The sequence below is a fragment of the Gorilla gorilla genome, chromosome 8 (genome assembly GCF_029281585.2).
Source record: "Gorilla gorilla gorilla isolate KB3781 chromosome 8, NHGRI_mGorGor1-v2.1_pri, whole genome shotgun sequence".
NCBI classification, from domain to species: domain Eukaryota; kingdom Metazoa; phylum Chordata; class Mammalia; order Primates; family Hominidae; genus Gorilla; species Gorilla gorilla.
Window position 1 is genome coordinate 134,404,992 of NC_073232.2, and position 22,578 is coordinate 134,427,569.

The 22,578-nt window shown below is 48.8% G+C and overlaps 1 protein-coding gene across 5 annotated transcripts in view; it reads left to right on the forward strand.

The window, feature by feature from the left end:
- TACC2 (transforming acidic coiled-coil containing protein 2) overlaps positions 1 to 22,578 on the forward strand; it is a 257,941-nt gene that overhangs the window by 119,437 nt on the left and 115,926 nt on the right. For all 5 annotated transcript variants that reach the window (XM_063710544.1, XM_055353964.2, XM_055353961.2 and 2 more), the window contains one exon: positions 18,660 to 18,785. In XM_063710544.1, coding sequence (XP_063566614.1) covers positions 18,660 to 18,785 — 126 coding nt within the window. The remainder of the gene's footprint in view (positions 1 to 18,659; positions 18,786 to 22,578) is intronic.

Here is a 22,578-nt window from a genome sequence, read left to right on the forward strand (position 1 = left end):
CCAGGCTCCGAGCGCCGAATACACCACGCTGTGGCCAGGTGTCCTCTTCAATCCTGGTCTTTTCTTAAAATGGCTTCATCATCATCACTGTTACTGTTGTTGCTATCTTCAGGCTCTGTCAAGTGCTAGGACAGGAGAATGTGATAGCGGGTTGAAATACAGCTGAAATAGACATTGTGGAGGGGAAATGGAAGCGGGGCCTAAGGAGGGGCGGCTGGAGAGGATGGGGGCCCTCGTGTCACAGGACGTGGGACATTGAGGATCCTAGGGCAGTTTCCTGTGCTGTGCCAGAGGAAGGTGCGGCTCTGTTACCAGAGAGAACTCTCCCCATTCTTATTTCTCTGATTCCTTATTGAGGCCACATTTTAAAAGCCGTTTCCATGATATCTGGAAATGACTTTTTTTCCGGGACTGTGACGTGAGGCAGTGTTTCGTCTGTGAGATGCACGTGCAGATTAACAGTTGAATCTTAAGCAGTGTTTTTAGGGTTGACAGTTGATGGAACTTAGAGGAAGGGTTTTGTTGAAAATTGCACAGTGAGTTCCCTCCCGGAGCAGCTGGCTTTCCCTTCTCAGGCCAGGCGGGAGGGCCTCCTGAGAATGGGACCAGTTGAGCCAGGCGGGTGAGTGGATTCCCACGGGGCTCTTTCTCACAGGCTCTGCCTGGGACTCATTCTCCGGGAAGGAAATCGGAGCAGCAAATAGGCCAGCAGCCACCCTCCTTGTGCAAATGCCACAGCAACTCAGCTACCCAGAGTCACTAGTCTCTCATCAAAAGTTACATCCCAAGCCTCAGAAGTGTGATCATGGAGTATGACCTGCTTGTATTGTAGTTATTCATATACCGGTGTTATGGAACTGCCTTAGGGAAATCTTCAGGTCAAATGCTGCCACCTCTGTGGAACCTAGACAGAATTAGCCCCTTGTCTCTCCGTTCCAGCCGTCCTCTTTTCTCTCTTAAAAAAAAATGTTCAAGAAACGTGCTTGAACATTTAAAATATTTTAGCAAGAAGGAAAATTAAAGATCAAGGTTTCGTTTTACAGATACGAAAATAGAGACTCAAAGAAGTCCAGGGTCTTGGCCAGGGCCACACATCAAGGTAGGACTCCAACCCCAGACCCCAGACACTTGGCCTGGTGTTCTCTGCGCCAAGTCCTGTGGCCTCGTTGGTTTTATTCGGCTTTGTATCCTGGTTATTTGTGTTTGATGCTTCTATGGAGACAGACACTGCTTGAGGAAGGATATGTCTGGTTCACAATGCCACGCCACAAGAGTATCACAGAGCCTGGGAGGTAGATGGTGGTTGAATTGAATGACACAGCCCCCACCTTCAAGGAGGTAGGTAGGTGAGTGTGTGTGTGTGTGTGTGAGTGATACCTGAGCATGCACATATGGGGCAGGCTTTGTGGTGAAGGATAATGCCCCAGGAGGGGATGTCTGGAAATGTGGGAGGATATTTTTGGTTGTTCCAGTGACTAGGGAGGGAACTGCTATTAGGAGGATATTTTTGGTTGTCCCAGTGACTGGGGAGGATGCTATTGGCGTCTAGTGGGGGAGGGCTAGGGTCACTCTCATGTGACAGTCCTGCACAGCAGAGAATTGCCTCACCCCAATGCCAATAGCATCTCAATAGAGGATGCTGCCAGGCTTTGAGGAATCATGAGAGACAGTTCTAATTGGGAGGATGAAAGAAAGGGTCTCTGGGCTTGCCCAGCTCTGGGCTGTAAGCGTAGATGAGACTGGAAGAGAATGAGGGCTTGATGGAGAGCACCTGTGTGTGTGTATGTGCATATGTGTACATGCATGTGTGGGTGTTTTTTTTTTTTTCAGGACTTGGTTCCACAGCCAAAAGCAAAGCGCTCTTGGATTTACTGTAGCTGGGGTTTAGCAGGCCCTTGCAACTTTTGCACAGATGATCAGGAGGTGGTTTAGGAAGCTGGCAATAAAATCAGTAACTAGTGCTGGCTAGAGGAGCATAAAGATGGCTGCAGGGCTGGGTGCCCTCGTTTATCCCCTTGTGACCAAGGTCTGTGAAATCCATTTTGGTGGCTAGCTGTGTTTTTTTTCTGCCTCTCCCCTATTGAGGTCGCAGTCCTTGGTTCATAACCCCAGTAATCATTTTCACATCAACTCCCTGCGATGACAGAACATCTTGAGGATTATGAAATCATTCAGGAGAAACGAGAGGCCTGAGAAGGAAGACCCAGGGAAACCAAAGTTTGCAGAGCAATGCATCTGAAAACAGAGGAGCAAGTGAAATTCTCCAGGGAATGTAGAGCAGCCGACCCTTTGTAATGGAGGTGTCATTTCAGATGTGTTGAGTGTCAGCTCTGTCCCCATCCCTCTGTCCGCTATCCACAGTGTTATAGAGTTTCAGTCTGTCACTTTGCAAGTGTATTCATGGCTGCTGATTGAGATAAAGCAAAGTCCCCAAGACTTATTTTCCTTAGGTTGGGGAAAGGCAGTATTGAGAAATCCCAGAATTTATAGACAAAGATCCTATATTAGAGTTCTTGCCCTACCCCTTACCAGCTGTGTGACCTTGAGCAAGTCGTGACCTTGTGAACTGTCTGAGTCACCTTTCTTCTCGTGGATGGTGGGGCCGGTTATCCCTGCCCACCTGGCTCTCGAAGCTGGGGAGGCCAGTGAAGTCATGCATATGAATATACTTGATAAACAAACTGTAAAGGGCTGTGCAAATGGAAAGTCAGTGGTGTTCATATTTTTCCTCTGGTTATGATTAAAAGTACTGATTTAGGGGAGCTTGATTTCCTAACACCTGCTGTAGCCTGTGTGCATTAGTGTTGTTTTTAAATGCGAACCAGGAGACATACTATGAAATGCAGTTCTTCCTTATTTAGAAGCTGTGTATTGACTCTGCCGTCCATGAGCTGGTTGTCTCGGCTTCCTTTTTGTTCATCCTACCTTGCTTTGCCACTCTCCTTTCTTTCTTTTTTTTTTGAGACAGTCTTGCTGCATGAGTGAGTGAGTGCAAAGCCCTTCACACAACACCTGGCAAACAGAAGTGCTCACAATGTGAGTGGCCCTTATGACTGCTATTATCATTAATACTTTTATTGTGATGATTTAAATTTGTTACAGTATTTCATATATATTCAAATTTTGCCACCAGCAGCAAAATCAGCATGCTCACAACATTAAATCAAGTCCCTCAAATCTCAGGGTCGCAGTTTCTCCTCTGCTCCTGGGAGAGGTCAACCTCTCTGGTCTTAGAAATCTTTTTTTTTTTTTTTTTCTTTGAGACAGAGTCTCGCTCTGTCACCAGGCTGGAGTGCAGTGGCGTGATCTTGGCCCGCTGCAACCTCTGCCTCCTGGGTTCAAGTGATTCTCCTGCCTCAGCTCCACAGCAGCTGGGACTACAGGTGTGCACCACCATGCCCGGCTAATTTTTTGTATTTTTAGTAGAGATGGGGATTTGCCATGTTTCCCAGGCTGGTCTCGAACTCCTGCTTTCAAGTTATCTGCCCACCTCGGCCTCCCAAAATGCTGGGATTACAGGTATGAGCCACTGCACCCAGCTGCCACCCTCCCTTTTAATTGGTCATTTATATTTTGCCTAGAAAATAAGTACAAACACACAAATATGGGGCTTTTGTTAGGTCTGCTGACAGACAGTAACTCTGGGGAGAAATAAATGGAAAGAGAAAGCAGATGCCCCATTGGCTCATCTCAGGTTATTTACAGTCCCGCTAATTCTTGTCATTCTGTGGTTGTGTCCACGCTTGGTCCTCTGAGGTCCAGGAGCTATTCTAGTGTCTGCATCATTTAGAATAGAAGGCTCCTGGCTAGCATTCTTGCACTGAAGCTCCTTGAGGGCATGGGGGGTTGGTTTCATATCATGACTGTTCCCCCAGTGGGGCACATTCTAAGTTGACAAGAGACAGTAAGCAGCTAGGCCATATGGCCATCAATAGGATCTTTTTTCTTCCTCCTTTTATACCCAGGACACGCCTCCCTCCATCCCTTGGGCTTGCTGTGGCTCCTACTTTCTGGCTCCCTGCTTCACACAGAACAGGAAAAGATTGAACATTACCTTTGTTTTTCTCTTTTTCTTTTTTTTTTTTTTTTTTGAGACGGGGTCTTACTCTGTTGTCCAGGCTGGAGTGCAGTGGTGCCATTTCAGCTCACGGCAACCCCTGCTTCCCCAGGTTCAAACTGTTCTCCTGCTTCAGCTTCCCAAGTAGCTGGGATTACAGGCATGTGCCACCACGCCAGGCTAATTTTTGTATTTTTAGTAGAGTTGGAGTTTCACCATGTTGGCTGGGCTGGTCTTGAACTCCTGACCTCAGGCGATCCGGCCGCCTCGGCCTCCCAAAGTGCTGGGATTACAGGTGTGAGCCACCGCGCCCAGCCTGGACGTTACCTTTCATACCTTGACTGAAACTGGTTCATCCCAGCAACTTAGCTGGCCCAGGACTCTGCATTCTGGAACTCCCAGGTTGTCTTGTGGTCAGCCGTGTGCCAAGGTCTCTCTCTGACGGCTAACAACCCCTGCGTCATTGCTCTCTGCATCCTCAGTACCTTGTATTGTGTTTGGCAGAACAGATTTTCGGCAGTTCTTGTTAAATCAGTTAATGAATCGTCTCCTCTCTTGAACTATAGGCTCTAAGGATTTGCTTTTTGTTCAGGGTCTAGACCTGGTTGCATTGCAGGGAGAGGAAATGGAGGTAATTTTGCTGCTTGTGTGGTTTTGGAATCAGGGAAAATCTGTGACTCTGCTAAGATCCTGAGGACTGAGTGACATTTTTTTAAACACCAACTAAAATTTTGCCTCATCTATATAAGAATACTGGCGGCATTTGTTGAGACTTCAGTTTGTTGTTTGTGGGCTGAGTGGCCTGTTCTCAGCCTGAAAAAGTTAGAGAGGAAGCTGACTGTGGCCTGAATTAAGTGTTAGCTAGACAGATCTGGGGGCAGGGGCTATTAATATCATTCTGTTAGTGCTATTTTCCATGAACCCACACTGTGTATTGAGGACCTGTAGTGAGATGATGCTATGCTTTACATGTTTTTTAAATTGTGATTAAACAAACCACATAAGATGTACCATCATAACCATTTTTAAGTGTACAGTTTGGTGGTAAGTATATTCATATTATTGCGAAACATCTCCAGAACTTACTCATCTTGCCAATCTGAACCACTGTATCCATTAAACAACAATTTCCCTTCTTCCCTTCTCTCCCCAGACCCTGGTAACACCGTTAGACTTTCTATTTCTACATATATTTTTTGCTCTTATTTCTTTTAACAGTCTTTCAAGTAATGCATTTATCTCCATTTTACAGGTTCAGAAACTGAAGCTCAAAGAGGTTAATGAACTTGCCTAGGGCTTATAAATGGCGAGTAAGTGGCAGAGCTGGATTCAGGCTCAGATCTATGTCCAGAGTCTGTGCTCTTTGTACTATACTTGCTGCCCCTGCCCACCTATGCCCCTGGACCCTCCTTGTGATTTCTGTGCCCAGTGTTCTGGTGAGTCAGCGCACCTGTGGATTTGGCGCACTGGCTTGGGGCATCCTCAGCTGAGATCTTGATCCCAGAGGGGCTGGTCCGTTCAGCTGGCTTTGTGCTGTTTTGATCAGGAGGACAGCTACACTTTCACTCACCTGACTGTATAGCTTCTGCCAGCATCTGGCTGAGTTTATTTGTCATCTTTTGAGAAGAACATCAGGCTGGGCATCGTGGCTCACTCCTGTAATCCCAGCATGTTGGGAGGCCAAGACGGGTGGATCACCAAAGGTCAGGAGTTCAAGACCAGCCTGGCCAACATGGCAAAACCCTGTTCCTACTGAAAATATAAATATTAGCTGGACTGGGTGTGGTGGTATGCACCCGTCATCTCAGCTACTCGGGAGGCTGACGCAGGAGAATTGCTTAAACCCGGGAGGCAGAGGTTGCAGTGAGTCAAGATCGTGCTGCTGTACTCTGGCCTGGGCAACAGAGTGAGACTCCTTCTCAAAAGAAAAAAAAAAAAAAAGAAAAAGAAAGAAAGGAAGAACATTGGCTGCCGGCTCCCTGCCTTGTCCTCCCGGAGTAATTTCCTCTCCTTTGAGCTTGCGGTAAAATTCAGTCCTTGGGCTCATTAATCCCAAAGGATGTGGAAACAACAGTAGTCCAATTTTAAGAGGTGATTAAATTGTGTATGAGGAGAAGGTTCCCCCTCCGTCCTGCAACTCGCCCGTCCTCACAGTAAGGTCTCCTGGGGAGCTGGAGCTGTGAGTCAGCAGGTCACCCCCTGCCTCCCGTCCTTAACTCCCAACCAGAAGCTGCCCTGCTCCCCTGCCTGGCCTAGGGGTTGGGCCAACGTGGGCACTGCTCACAGCCTCCTCCAAGCTGACCTTTCTCAGCCAGGAGACCCTGGGTTTCAGATCAGAAAATTGTTTGGGCTGGAGGGGACCCTAGAGAGAATAGTCGAAATCCTCATTAGGTGGAAGAGGCACCCGCAGCCCTGGGAGGGGAAGGGTCTTATGCCCCCACCCCCTGGTGGTTAGAGCCACCGCGGGTGCCCTGGCTGGTTGCGCACACCCTCTTCCTAGGGAGGCAGCACCCACTCAGCTCTCAGCACGCCACTCCCTCTTCATCGCACATCATGGGTCGACGCTACTGTGAGGCTGTAGGGTCCTTCGCTGAGAGAGTCAGAGCAGCTGGGATGGAGCTCAGCCTCGTGCGGCCTTGGGGAGAGGGACTTTCTGCTGTCACATTGCTCACAGTGATGAAGGGCCTGCATACAGCCTGGCGCATGCTAGGTGCTCATAAACATTGATTCCCTTCACTTGTTGCCACCTGTATTCATTCTTTCTTTCTTTTCTTTTTTTTTTTTTGAGACGGAGTCCTGCTCTGTCGTCCAGGCTGGAGTGCAGTGGCGCGATCTCAGCTCAGCTCGCTGCAACCCCCGCCTCCCGGGTTCAAGTGATTCTCCTGCCTCAGCCTCCCGAGTAGCTGGGATTATAGATGCGTGCCACCACGCCCAGCTAATTTTTGCATTTTTTGGTACAGAGGGGGTTTCGCCTTGTTGGCCAGGCCAAAATCCTGACCTCAGGTGATTTGCCCTCCTTGGGCTCCCAAAGTGCTGGGATTACAGGCGTGAACCACCACACCTGGCCCTGTATTCATTCTTAATCCACACCCCAGTTGATATTCACATAGAGCCTGGGGTGCCTGAAGGAGCAGCCTGTGCACCTGAGACTCACACTTGGATGTGCAGGAGAGGCGGGAGGGAGGGTCATGTGTACTTTGAAACAGTACATTCTGTATTTCGTGTTTGGGAAAAAGTACATCCTGTAGTGTTTGTCTTAATGATGCCAGCATTTGTGGAGCACTTTGCGTGTGCTGGGCACCTTGCTACAGAAACGTTCGCATGGCTGGTCACAAGGCATCCTCTCCACTCCCTCTCCAGGAAGGACTGTCATTGCCATCTTTGACAGATGAGGATACTGAGGCTCCAAGAGGATCTTTTTCAAGGTTGTACAGCTCTTTATTGCTGGAGTGGGGTCAAGCTTGGGCAGTCTGGCCCCGGGCTCTGGCCTCCTATCACCTGCCCTATCCTACCTCTCAAGGGGGAGGAGGAATGGCATTTTATTTCTTCATCTGTGAAGGCTCCCAGGCATCACAGGAGTATCTAAAAAATGTTTGGGACTTTAAAAAATTTGGCTTCAAAATGTGACAAGCGCTGCTCATAATTGAAATGGGCAAATGTGCACTTTCACGTGGCTGCAAAGCATCACGTTGTATCAGCCTCATTGGCCTCTGGGCCTGGGCCTCTTCCTTGGTCATTCATTCCAGTAAATGCATTGCTGACTGTGGGCTAAGAATTCAGCAGGGAAGGTAGAGGTCCCTGCCCTGCTGTTGGTGGTCACGATTCCCCTGCTGGCTCTGCCATCTCTTCCTGCCCTGCCAGAGGCCTCTGCTGCCTCCCATGCCTCCCCTGGGGCTGTGCCGCTGAACTCTGGGCAGGAGCTATGGCGTGCCCACTAGAGGAAAGACCCGGGGGGGAGGGGGACGGCAGCGTGGGTTTCCAGGCGAGGACGGGGCCAGGGTTCTCGCCATGGGTCTCTTTGCCAAGTCGCTTAATTCCTTGAGTCTCGATCTCTTCTCCTCTTCTATAAAATAACTTGTTGGCCAGGCGCAGTGGCTCACGCCTGTAATCCCAGCGGAGGCCGAGGCGGGTGGATCACGAGGTCAGGAGATCGAGACCATCCTGGCTAACACGGTGAAACTCCGTCTCTACTAAAAATACAAAAAATTAGCCGGGCGTGGTAGCGGGCGCCTATAGTCCCAGCTACTCAGGAGGCTGAGGCAGGAGAATGGCGTGAACCCGGGAGGCGGAGCTTGAAGTGAGCCGAGATCGCGCCACTGCACTCCAGCCTGGGCGACAAGAGTGAAACTCCATCTCAAAAAATAAATAAATAAATAACTTGTCTGCCTTCTTCATAGCAGTGATGAGGAATCATAAAAGTGGCATTTAACAAAGCTCTAAGATACCGTACACATATAAGTTACATATAAGTAACTAAGTATTTTTTTTAAATAATTCCTTTTTTTTTTTTTTTTTTTAATAGCTGAAGGCTAAATCTTTAAATTGCTAGGCTTTCCCATCCCAGAGTGGAAAATCTCTGTTCTCCCTGCGTGGGCTCCGGGGTCCGTTTGATAAGCTGCTTTCCCCGGGGTCCTGTGGGAGACAGCTTCTTGTTCCTTAGCTTGAGTCAGGCCCAGAGCATGCTGTGGGATTTCCTGGCTCCTGCGCTCTTGGACGCGGGTCCCATTCCTGACTCTGTTCTTCGACCTCTTAAGGGGAGGGGCTGCATGAGTGAGTGCGTGCAGAGCCCTTCGCACAACACCTGGCAAACAGAAAGAAGTGCTTACAAGGTGAGCTGCCCTTATGACTGCTGTTATCATTAATTCTTTTATTGTAATTATTTAAATGTGCTATAATATTTCATATATATTCAAATTTTATCACCAAAAATAAAATCAGCATGCTTGCGACATAGATGAAGTCCCTCAAATCTCAGGGCCATAGTTTCTCCTCTGCTGCTGAGAGAGGTTGGCCTCTCTGGTTTTAGAAATCATTTTTTTGAGAGAGTTTCACTCACCCAGGCTGGAGTGCAGTGGCACAATCTCAGCTCACTGCAACCCCTACTTCCCAGGTTCAAGTGATTCTCATGCCTCAGCTTCCAGAGTAGCTGGGACCACAGGTGCACGCCAACACACCCGGCTAATTTTTTTGTATTTTTAGTACAGACAGGGTTTTGCGATATTGGCCAGGCTGGTCTCGAACTCCTGGGCTCAAGTGATTCACCCACCTCGGTCTCCCAAAGTGCTGGGATTACAGCTGTGAGCCACCGCGCCTGGCCTGGTCTTAGAAATCTTGTTACTCACCTGGCCCCACTCCATGCCTGGCCTGCAGGGATGCCACAGGCCACACTTGTCCACCCACTTTCCAAATCCAGAAGAGATGAGTTGTTTTTCATCATCACTAAAAAGCACAACGTGCTTACCCCGAGGGACCTGGGGAACCCACCTTTCAAAGCGCAGCTGGGGTCTGTGGGCCCCTCACCCAGAGGAATGCCAAGGGTGGCTCTGAAAAGGATGCCCTGTGTGTTCCCGCATGTCGTGGTGCCTGTGCTGTGGCTTCTAACTGGCCAGTTCGGTCATGCCCAGCCTAGAACTGGCCATGAAAATGCAGATCTTGGAAGATTCCATTTTGCTGACTTATGACAGGCTTTGCTTCTCTTTTCAAAACTGATGTGAGCCCCTGGGGCTCAGCTTTCACTCTGTTGGTGAGAACTATGCCGGTGTTCTGAAGTGGGGTGCACAGTTTCCAGGGAGTCTGTTCTTGAGTTGGGTTGCTGTAGAGTCATTTTTTTTTTTTTTTTGAGGCGGAGTTTCACTCTTCTTGCCCAGGCTGGAGTGCAGTGGCACGATCTCGGCTCGCTGCAACCTCCGCCTCCCAGGGTTAAGCAATTCTCTTGCCTCAGCCTCCAGAGTAGCTGGGATTACAGGCACGCGCCACCATGCCTGGCTAATTTTTGTATTTTTAGTAGAGATGGGGTTTCACCATGTTGGCCAGGCTGGTCTCGAACTCCTGGCCTCGTGATCTGCCCGCCACGGCCTCCCAAAGTGCTGCGATTATAGTCATGAGCCACTGCGCCTGGCCTCTTTAATCTTTATTAAACGTAAATCAGTAATAATACCGGAGGTCTAAGGTTTTATGTGCAAGGCATGCAGCTAATAACATAGCCTTCCAACCATTAGATGTTCAAAACCCAAATCATCTTTGTTCTTCACGTCCCTTCCCTCTGCACCTAGTGTCAGGTAGATGTCATGAAGCCTCTGGAATGACTAACTCCACCTCCTCTGCAGTGGTCCCAATGTGTCCTGCATCACCTGGCACCTGAACTGTTCCAAAGCTCTCACTTCGGCTCCACTGCCTGCATTTCTTGCCCCCTCCAATTAATCTCCACTGTGGCACAGGCATTATCTTCTGAATATTCTGTCACTGGCCTGTGTTTAAATCTCTCATGTTCCCCATCGCCCCAGGACAACAGGCTCATGGCCTGAGCGTCTGAGGTTCCGGGGCCCCTGTCACACTGGCCCCAGCCCCAGGTGTCCAGCTAGGTGTCCCCCCAGCTGCCTGATGCTGCCGAAGTGGCTGGTACATCACGCTGCGTCCTCCAGACCCAAACGGAGCTCCATGCGTGCTGGGGAGTGGCTGTTTGCCTGCACACCTTTGCCCAAGAAGTTCTTATTTGTTTGTCCTGAGTACAATTCCTGATATACAGAAAAGTTGTAAGAATACTACAAAAAACTTCCATGTTCCCTTTCCCAGATTCCGCAGTCATTGACATTTTATCACATGTGCTGTGACGTTCATCCTCTCTATATGAGTAATATAAATGTATATGTACCTATATATCCATCATTGCTACTTTTTCTGAATCATTTGAGAGCAAGTTTCAGACATGAAGTCGCCACCCTCCAGCAAAACAAAAACAACCCCCGCCCCCTCCCAGCCCCCCAGCGTGCCTTTCTTGCAAACACTCTCCAGCACGATGCCATCGCAGCCCTGCAGCTGGGAAATCGCCATCCAGTCTTCAGAACCTGCTCAAATTCACCAGCAGTGTACCTTTTTCCATCTGAACCAGAATTCAGTCAAAAAGCATGCGCCATGCTCTATGTCATGCCCCCAGACTCTCCTTCCATCTGGAGTAATTCCTCAGTCTCTCCCTGTCTTTTATGACTTTTTGAGTTTTTTTGAGACAGGGTCTCACTTTCGTTGCTCAGGCTGGAGTGCAGTGGCTCAGTCACAGCTCACTGCAGCCTTGAACTCCCGGGCTCAGGTGATCCTCCCACCTCAGCCTCCCAAGTAGCTGAGACTTCAGGTGTGTGCCACCATGCCCAGATAATTTCTTGTATTTTTTTTTTAGTAGAGATTGGGTTTTGCTGTGTTGCTCAGGCTGGTCTCGAACTCCTGGACCCAAGGGATCCTCCTGCTTCAGCCTCCCAAATGCCAGGATTACAGGCATGAGCCACCATGCCCGGCCCATGACCTTTATGAGTACAGCTCCTTCACGCTGGAAGAAGTCCCTCAATCTGTGTCACCTAGTTTCTTCATGGCTAGACCCTGGGTGTCTGCTTTGGGCAGGGATTCCACAGAAGTGAAGCTCTGCCACCCCAGGGCACAGAGCATGGAATGTTTTGCCACAGAGGGTGGCCAGATTGGTGCCTACCAGGTTTATTGGCTGTAAAGTCATCATTTTCACCTTTGTAATCAGTCAGCATTTGGTGGGAAGATACTCAAAGGCTACACGATATCCTTCCTTTTTTTTTTTTTTTTTTTTTTGAGAGGGAGTCTGGCTCTGTTGTCCAGGCTGGAGTGCAGTGGTGCAATCTCAGTTCACTACAACTTCTGCCTCCCAGGTTCAAGCGATTCTCCTGCCTCAGCCTCCCAAGTAGCTGGGACTACAGGTGCGCACCACCGCACCCAACTGATTTTTTGTATTTTTAGTAGAGATGGGGTTTCACCATGTTGGCCAGGATGAGCTCGATCTCCTGACCTCGTGATCCACCCACCTCAGCCTCCCAAAGTACTGGGATTACAGGCGTGAGCCACCATGCCTGGCCTAGCCTTTCCTTCTTCACACTCCCACCGCCTGCCTTGGCATCCTTTGATGGCTCTTCCTTGAATTGAGTGCCACCATTAAGGTTTCTTCCATGGCAGTTTTCTGTCCTACATGGACTAACTAGCTGGCATTATACTGTAAGGGGGGGCTTTCCCTTCTTCCCCATTTGTTCATGACTTTATTTAGATCTAAATGGACTCATAGATTATTACTTTTATTCCATGGGTTATAATCCAGAACTGTGTGTGTGTGTGTGTGTGTGTGTGTGTGTGTTTGATGTTCAAATAGTCCCAGATTTGGCAGTGGCAGCCCCTTTTAGGTGGTTCTTATGTCCTTTGACACGACTCCCCCAGCTGGGAAGTAGGTACGTGTATGTACACATGCATGTGTGCACACAGCCCTCCACAACTAGTTCTGGATTTGTCTGATTTCTCTGATTGCAGCCCTGCCCTGAGGGATCTCTGGAGTCCAACCACCTTCTGTATATGCAAGCTCTTCTCTGATTGTGAGAACCTGGCTCCTATTATCCTTGATATTGGATACTATTCTTTGTAATAAATAACAAGGGGAAGGGAACAGAAGCCTTTCTGACAGAACCATCCTGGAGAGAGGGAGGGAGAGCTTTTTTTTTTCATCTGGAAAGCCCTTTGCACACATCGGCCTATTGAAGCACTTTGCTTGATTCAGCTATTCTCCTCTCAGGACCTGCCTGGATCATCCCAGCCTGTAGAATCCCGGGTTTCTGTGGCAGTTTGTTCTTCTGGTATCACCTGCTATGCTCTGAATGTTTGTATCCCTGTCAGCCCCGAAATTCCTGTGTTGAAATCCTAACCCCTAAGGTGATGGTATGAGGAGGTGGGGCCTTCGGGAGGTGATTAGGCCATAAGGGCGGAGCCTTTGTGAATGGGATTAGTGCCCTTATAAAAAGAGGCCCCACAGCACTGCCTTGCCTCTTCTGCCACGTGAAGATGCAGTGAGAAGGAGCTGTCTGTGAACTAGGAAGGGGTCCTCATGAGACACTGAACCTGCTGGTGCCTTGATCTTGGACTTCCCAGCCTCCAGAACTGTGAGCAATACATCTCTGTTGTTCATAAGCCACCCCATCTATGAGATTCTGTTGTAGCAGCCTGAGCCAATGAAGACACCACCCTTCACAGTTCTCCTTGCTTTGGACTTTCAGCTCCTCGGGGTCGATGAGCCTGTCACCCCTGGAGTGTGTGATCCCCATGGAATCCATCCCGGTGCCCGCCTTGGGGCTCTTCCTGTGGCATGGATCCTATGTACAGGACTGAAGATGTGGGCTTTTAAGGCCGGAACCTGAACGTCTTCCTCTTTGGGCAGAGTCCATTCCACCAGTCTCTGAAAGGGGTGACTCATGGCCCTTTGCAGAAGCACTTGTTGATAGTACAGGCTTCCCTCCCTGACATTCCAGTGGCAAATCAACCCTTTGCTGGCCTGACTAAATTTATAGTGGGCTGGCCCCAGCAGCTGGTGGCAGCAGCTGGTGGTTGAAATCTGACAGATTTTTTTTTTCCTCTGAAAAATATTTCAGTCACTCTAGTCCCAGAACCACCACCAGCAGAACTTAGAAGCCATTTATAGCCTCTTACAGTTGTTCTGAGAAGAGCTGTTTTAGAAAAATCCCCCCATTTCCCCAGAAATTAGCTCTCTCCCATCCTTAGCCACCTGGAAAATACTCAGATCGTTACAAAGTCAGAAAGGGCCCGGAGCTGACAGCACAAAGTCAATTTGACAGTTTATTTCTTTGTAGCAGTTTCATATGGTTGAGCCTAATATATATGCGTCTATACACATATGTGTTTATTTTTAAATTATAAGATAATAATTTGGTACGGAAGGTTTGTAGATCTTTATTCAGAGCCTGTTGACTCTTGATTTATGCACGTTCTAACACTCTCAGCCATGTTTCTTAGCCTGTAGCCTGTTAGAAGCAGAGAACTGCAAGGCAGAAGGTGGCAGGGGGAGGCAGGTGAGTGGGTAAGTAGAAGTGACAGCTGACGGCCTGAGAGCGAGGGACAAGGCTGAGTCAGAGTTCGCGGTGATCGAGTAGTCTGGCGCTTTCACTTTTCCAGACAGAAAGGCTAAAGCTCAGAGAAGTCCCCTGGCTTAGATCCCATGGTGGGCCTGGACTGGAATCCAGTCCCCTCAACTTCACATACGGTGGTTACATTTGGTGCCACAGCACTAATGTCACTCACTTATGTCATAGTTGCCGAGGATGGCTGAGTGTCACTGAGCAAGTATTTAATTATGTTCAAGATCCTCTGTCTCAAAAAAGTCAGGGAAGTGTTTATGATTTGAAAAATAATTCCATTCCAAAGAGTTTAGGTGAAAATGCCATCACGTAGAATATGTGGGCAGATATCTTTTATTCCAGATCTTCTTTGCTGGGACCTCATTTTCCAGTGGTGCCTAATGGACGAAGCCTGGCCACGTTCCCGCCCTGGAATGAGGCGGACAAGCCTAGGTCTTCCCAGTGGAAAATATGAGTACAGAAGTGGGGAAAAGACAGTGGCTTTCTGATTGTCTCCATCTCTGAAAGCTTTCACTGAGTTATACATGGAAGTTGTTCCCTGGCACTCAAAATAACTTGTTACATATGGTTTCTAATTTATTTTACTTATAAAAGTAGTATGTGTTCAGCATAGAACTAGAAAGTAGATATAAATTTCATTAAGAAAAAACACAAATGGTTTCACCACCGAAAGAGAATTACCGTTAACACCTTGGCAATACTTGTCCAAATTGCTTCATTGTTCAGGCTATTATGCTTGCGCTGTCTCTCTCTCTCTCTCTCTCTCTGTCACGTGCTCGTGTGTGTATGTCTATACATGGACTGTATAGACACACATACCCATGTATATCATTGATACACATAAAATGTGGATCATGCTGCTAAGTTTTTTCAACCTATGTTCAATTAATAATGGACGTGTTTACATCTAGATACATGAAGATCTATCTTATTTTAATTATTATTATTATTATTATTATTATTATTATTATTATCATTTGAGATGGAGTTTTGCTCTTGTCACCCAGGCTGGAGTGCAATGGCACGATCTCTGCTCACTGCAATCTCCAACTCCCGGGTTCAAGCGATTCTCCTGCCTCAGGTGCCCACTACCACACCTGGCTAATTTTTTGCATTTTTAGTAGAGACGGGGTTTCACCATGTTGGCCAGGCTGGTCTTGAACTCTTGACCTCAGGTGATCCACCTGCCTCGGCCTCCCAAGGTGCTGGGATTACAGGCATGAGCTACTGCGCCCGGCCTACCTTATTTTTTGAACAGCCGCAAACGAGCCCATCCTGTGGTTGTGCCTTAATTTGATGAACTGTCCTCTACTGTTGGGCATTTTGGTTGTTTCCAGATTTTTTGCTATCGTGATTCCAGTTGTGATCAGCATATTTGCCCATGCCCTTAATTATCTCCTTAGAATGAATTCTTGGAAGAACCATGGCTGTGTCAAAGGAAACGAAGTCTTTTATGGTTTTCAATGTGTGTTGCCAGAACTTTGGAGCTCTGTTTTTCCACTCAGATTTTATGATTTTGGAAAGTGCCCCTGTAGTTTGCCTGTAGTTTAGGATTCTACACATTGTGATTCACCAAGACACCCAGCCGGAGCTCCTGCCATCCTCCCTCTTCTGGGCTCACTGCTTCTTCCATTTCTCTTTGCAGCGATCTTTCTCTGACTCCTTGGATGTGGTCACAGGGCTTCAGGATCTTGTTCTGGGGGAACTGGAATGGTGGGTGGGAACATGGAGAATGGAGAATAAGCAGTAGTGTGGGTGGGTGCACACATGTGCTAGTCCAGTCGTATTGAGAGGATAGTTTTGGGAAATTCACCCTGGACCTCCGCACTGTCAATGCCAAAGGCACTTTATGGCTGAACATTGGGTTGAAGCTTCAGGCTGATTCTTCTGCCTAGGATCAATACGGAGTCTCCCTCTGTCACCCAGGCTGGAGTGCAGTGGCGCAATCTCAGCTCACTGCAAACTCTGTCTCCCAGGTTCAAGTGATTCTTGTGCCTCAGCCTCGTGTGGCTGGGATTACAGGCACACACTACCATGCACAGCTAATTTTTGTATTTTTAGTAGAGACAGGTTTTCACCATGTTGGCCAGGCTGGTCTTGAACTCCTGACCTCAAGTGATCTGCCCGCCTCAGCCTCCCAAAGTGCTGAGATTACAGGTGTGAGCCACTGTGCCCAGCCAGACTCCCCCTTCTTCATCTATACTCTAGTTGCAGTGACTTTTTGCAGGTCCTCTAGAATACCAAGCTCCTTCCTGATTCAGGGTTTTTAAATACGTGGCTCCCTGAATGGGGGGTAGGGCTGAGGGTCAGGGTATACCCTTCCTTTTTTAAGCTTTAAAATTTTTTCTAGAGACAGGGTCACCCTATGTTTCCCAGGCTGGTCTTCAACTCCTGGCTTCAACTGATCCTCCAGCCTCAGCCTCCCCAAAGTGTTGGGATTACAGGCATAAGCCACCATGCCCAGCCCCTCTTCCTTCCTCTTCCACCTGTGGGACAAAGCCAAGTGTGGAGATTAAGAGCATGACTCCTGGGGTCAGGCTTGTGTTTGTATCCTGGTTCTGCCACTTACCTGCTGTTCAACCTTCGACAAGCTGCTCAGCCTCTCTGTGCCTTAGTTTTTACATCTGTAAAGTGTGTTTAATAATCGTATCCACCTCATAAAGGTCATTGTGAGGATCAAATACAGTGCTATCTATACGCACTTAGAACAGTTCCTGGCACGTATATGTAGTAACCATTAGGAAACATTTGTTATTACTGAGCTGGCCTGAGCATGCTCATCACACCACAGAGTTTTCCACAACCCCCATTGTGGGCCAAGAGTTCTCAGTTTGTGTTCTCATGACCATCTGCACCTTCCTTCTTAGCAGTTACTGCAGTTGTTACTAAATAAATAAACATTTAAAAAAAAAATGGCTGGGCTGGGCAAGGTGGCCCACGCCTATAATCCCAGCATTTGGGGAGGCTGAAGTGGGAGGATTGCTTGAGCCTGGGAAGTTGAGGTTACAGTGAGCCGTCATGGAGCCACTGCATTTCAGTCTGGGCAACAGAGGGAGACGCTTTCTCAAAAAAAAAAAAAAAAAAAATCTGACTCTTGCCTGAAGCTGTCCCATGAGACGTCCCATGAAGGCAGGGACCACGCTGCTCTCTTGTTCACAGCAGAGAATTGGTTTTCAATAAGGATCTGATCAAGGAGTGGAAAGAATGGTCCTGCTACTTATGGCTACAGAGCAGAATTCATCAGAAAGTCACTCAGGGACCCCCCCGATGAAATAATAGGGTAACTGACTACAAGACGATGGGTGTCCAAAGACTGAGCCTCTTCTAGCTTCCCGAGCCAGCCTGTGCTTGGAGGTTGCAGACTCTTTCAGTCCATAAAGGACCAGGGTTGTTTTTAAATTTCTAACTCATCATAGATCTAAACTTTAAAAAATATAATTAAATGAATTACTAGAAAAATGAAATAAAACTCAAGGCCGGGGTTTCTCAACCTTGGCACTATTGATGTTCTGGGCCACATAGTCCTTTGTCTTGGGGACTGTCCTGTGTGTGGTAGGATGTTGAACCTGTCCTTTTATTATTAGATTTAACAGACATGAACGTAGTCTATCAAATTGCTACAAAGGGACCAGGCGCGATGGCTCACGCCTGTAATCCCGGCACTTTGGGAGGCCGAGGCGGGTAGATCACTTGAACCTAGGAGTTTGAGACCAGCCTGGCCAACATGATGAAACCCCAACTCTACTAGAAATGCAAAAATTAGCCAGGCGTGGTGGTGGGTGCCTATAATTCCAGCCACTCGGGTGGCTGAGGTACGAGTATTGCTTGAACCCGTGAGGCGGAGGTTGCAATGAGCCGAGATCACGTCATTGCACTTCAGCCTGGGTGACAGAGTGAGACAGTCTCAAAAAAGAAAGAAAGAAAGAAAAAAACATCTACAAAGGTTTCTAAACACTTACTTGAGGTTTCTGTACTAATCTTGGCATAGACTGCTGACAGACCCTGCTTTGAGCAGCACCAAACTCATCCCTCATAGAAAGGGAAACTGAGGCCCTGCTCAGGATCCAGATAGAAATGTGCTGATAAAACACATTGAAAACTTGTAGGAGGCCAGGCACGGCGGCTCACGCCTGTAATCCCCACACTTTGGGAGGCTGAGGCATGCAGATCACCTGAAGTCAGGAGTTTGCGACCTGTCTGGCCAACATGGTGAAACCTGATCTCTACTAAAAATACAAAAAAATTAGCTGGCTATGGTGGCGGGGCGCCTGTAATCGCAGCTACTCAGGAGGCCAAGGGAGGAGAATTGCCTGTACCCAGGAGACAGAGGTTGCAGTGAGCGGAGATCGCGCCATTGCCCTCCAGCCTGGACAAGAAAAGCGAAACTCCGTCTCGAAACAAAAAACAAAAACTTGTAGGAATGTTTCTGAGTTTAGGTTCTTTCCCTTTTCTCTCCCCAGTTCACCTGTGGCAGATGATGTCATCCAGCCCGCTGCCCCCGCAGACCTGGAAAGCCCATCCTTAGCTGCCTCTTCCTACCACGGTGATGTTGTTGGCCAGGTCTCTACGGATCTGATAGCCCAGAGGTACGGTGGGGGCCTTGGAGCTGGTGATGAGACCTCAGGGCCCAATCCTTGAGGCTGCCTTCCCCCGCTCCCCTCCCTTCCCCTCCCCTCCCCTCTTTTCTCCTGCAGTTTCACCCCCTCTGCACACACACACAGGGTGTGCACACCTGTCCTGAACAGGTGTGTGCCAGAGTTGGGGCCTCTTCTTGTGACCTTAGGAATGATCTGAGATACCAGGAAGACCGTTTCCCCTGTCCCGGCCCCCAAGACATACAAGGGGCATTTTACAGACTTTTTTCCTGTGTGGCCTTCAGGGGTCCCTATTTGAAACAGAAACCCTCCAGTAGAGAGAACGTACTACTTCTCCTTTTTCAGGGAACGGTTGAGTTAGTTGCCTTCTGATCTCCTGGGACAGAGCTGGATTCACTGCTCATTTTCTTTCCTTTTTTGATGGTGGTCAGAGAAGAGGAGGGTCAGCAGCACATGGCAGGGGAGCCAGGGGCCTGGGGTCCCCGCCCCTGCCCTTCTTCCATGTCACCTCCCACCAGCCTCCCTTCTTTTTGCTCTTCACACCCCAGCAACCCCACACTGATCACGGTTCTCCGTCTACAGTGTGCTTGGCCTGGATTCAGGCTTCACTGCTCCCTCTGCCTGCAAACTTGGCATTTAACGCGGGCTTTCCCAGAATCAGCTCAGAGTCAGCTCAGATGCCCATATATGCATCTATAGGCACACATGGACATGTATGCCTCCACATGTCTCTCCATACACACATGTACACATGTATGTCTACATGTCTATACACACACATGTCTGTGTGTGTGTGTGTCTATGAATACACATGTGCACACATTTTAATTTCTGTTTATATCAGTGAAGCATCTGCTTTTTGCCCAATATTGCACAGTGCTGGGGAAGCCATGGTGAATAGGCAGATACTGTCCCTTCCCTCCTGGAACTAATGGCCCAGTGACCCTTCCTCCCAGAAGCCTTCTCCCCAAGCTGAGAGAAGCCTGCATCTGAATTCCTGCAGTCGCCCGTTGTGCCCCTATGTCACTGCCCTCCACAGATCCTTGTAAATGACCCGTATCTAATTCCATCTCCTTTACTAGACTGGGAACTCCTTGAGGGAGGAACTGGTCACCTGTAATCTCTGGAACCGCAGTACCCAAGATGGCATTGGGCAGGCCCTGGAGGAATGGTGGTGACTTGAACCAGATGGGGGGGGGACAGGGACCTGGGGGCTGGCCCGTGCTGACCCTCTTCCTTGGGGTGCAGGCGGGCGGCCGACAGCACCAAGACACCTCTTCAAAACTAGGAGGAGGTACCTGGTGGGGGAGAAAGCAGAGGACGGGATAGACAGGGCAGGAAGCTGCAGGCCAGAAGCAGATATTCCAGGGCAGCCATGCAATGATGTGGAATTTTAGATGTTCCTTTTATAGGTAGGAGTCAGCCATAGTTCTTTTTTTTTTCTGAGACGGAGTCTCACTCTGTCACCAAGGCTGGAGTGCAGTGGCACAATCTCTGCTCACTGCAACCTCCGCTTCCTGGGTTCAAGCGATTCTCCTGCCTCAGCCTCCCGAGAAGCTGGAATTACAGGCATGCGCCACCATGCCCACCTAATTTTCTTGTATTTTTTTTTTAGTAGAGATGGGATTTTGCCATGTTGGCCAGGCTGGTCTCAAACTCCTGACCCCCAGGTAATCTGCCCGCCTCGGCCTCCCAAAGTGCTGGGATTACAGGCGTGAGCCACCTCGCCTGGCCGAGTCAGCCATAGTTTTTACTTCTGTGTGACTTTAACTTCTTAAAGGAAAAACCCTAGCTGCGAACGAAGGCCCCCAACCCTCAAGAAGTGTACAGAAGTTTCCAGTGAGACGTGGGGCACCCCCTTCCTGTCTGTCCTATTCCTCCCCCTCTTTGTCCCATTTGGCTCCCTGACCACCACCGTTTTGGGAAGACCCAGGGGCCTCTGGCTGTAGCCAATGGGGCACACCCTCCCTTAGCAAAGCCTGGAAGGGAGCCGAGATCACTCTCACCCGATGCTCCCATCTTACAGTCGGGGGATGCGGGGGCACGAGGAAGCTCTGAGGAGAGGATGGCGCTGGACTTGGCTGGATGGCTCTCAGAGAGCTGCAGTCCAGTGGAGGGTGTAATGGGTGCTTCTGAAGGCACCTCCCATGCCTGAGACTGCATGTTTTAAGTGACTTGTCCCAGGCCCCATAGTAGGTGAGTGGCACATGCTCTTAAGTCTCCTTTTCCCTGGACACTTCCCATGCTCCAGGCACCATGCTGGGTGTGTTTCATCGAGTGTCTCCGTAAATCCTCATGCCAGCTGTAGAAGGTGGGAACTGCTGTCATGGCTGCCATCTCACAGTTGAGCAGACTGGGGCTCAGAGACGTTAACATGCTCCAGTACACATAGCTAGTAAGTGGCAGAGCTGGGACTGCAGCAGCTCTGGCCCGGCTGCCCACCTGTGTTCTGAAACCTCCACTGGCAGAGCTGCGGGAGAGCTAGGCTTCCTTGAGACACTGTGTCCTGGGGCCCCGCCTATATCCGTGGTCTCTCTCTAGTCCAAGGAAGGTAATGCGTTAGGTAATGCAGCTGTGTTACCTACATCCCTGACCAAGAGTGACTACAGGATGCAGGAGGGGACCAGTGGCTAAGCAGAGGTGTCAGTGCTGAGAACTCGGCCAGTTTCGTGGCCTTATCTCCTTATGGAAAGACTCAGAACTCTGGGCAGAATGCAGGCATGATTAAAACCTGGGGGAGTATTCGACTAAGGAATGAGCAATTTTGGTGCCTTGTTGGTGTTACTGAACATTTATCCAGAGTCGTGTTGTCTTGTTGTTTTTACTGGATTGGTGGAAAAGAGATAGTTCTGTTAATACCAAGGATTGGTCTGACTTTGGTCACCAGATGCCTCTGTAAAATACAGTCAATCCTCGTTGGCAGATTCCATATTTGTGAATTTGCCTTCTCACTAAAATGTATTGGTTACCCCAGAGTTGATACTTGTGGTCCTTTCCCAGTCATTTGCAGACATGTGCAGAGCTGCCCAGCACACACGTTCTCAGCTAAGGTTGAATGAGGCAACGCCCTGCCTTCTTGTCGTGGCTCTGGCACTGCAAACAAATGTCCTTACGTGGCATAGTTAGTTCAACTGTTGTGCTTTTCCTTGGTGAGCACATTGTTTCAAATGAGCCCTAAGCATGATGCTGAAGTCCCCTCCTAAGTGCAACAACAGGCCTCGGGGCGAAAAGTTGTGCTTTAGAGAAGCTTTGTCCCGGCATGAGGGGTAGTGCTGGTGGCTGTGAATTCAGTGAAGCAAAATTACCTATTAAATAAGGCATCTTTAAACAGAAGCACACATGGAACAAGGTTATATTTTGGTTGATTGGCTGATGAAAATGCTGTGCCTAGAAACTCACAGGAAGCTACCCCTATATTTCCTCTAGAGGCAATAATTCAGTGTCTCCTAATTCAGGGTTCATGGCGACTTGGTAGAACATTCCTGTGAATAGCAAGAATCAACAGCGCTTCACCTTGCCCATCTGCTGGAGAAACTAAGCAGGGCGTTCTAGTGTGCAGTGGCGATTTAAGCGCAGCAGTGGCCCCGCCACCCCATCCACCTGCAATCCCTCTGCGCTTTCTGCTTCCCATAAGGAGAGAGGCAGAGGGTGGGATGCGGAAGGAGGGGAGGGACGAACATGGGGCAGGGGGCAGGCTGGAACAGTCTTCGGGAGAGGTGTGCCTTTTCAGTAGTTTAAATTTAAAAATTAAATGGAAATGAATATTTATATTTATATTTATATT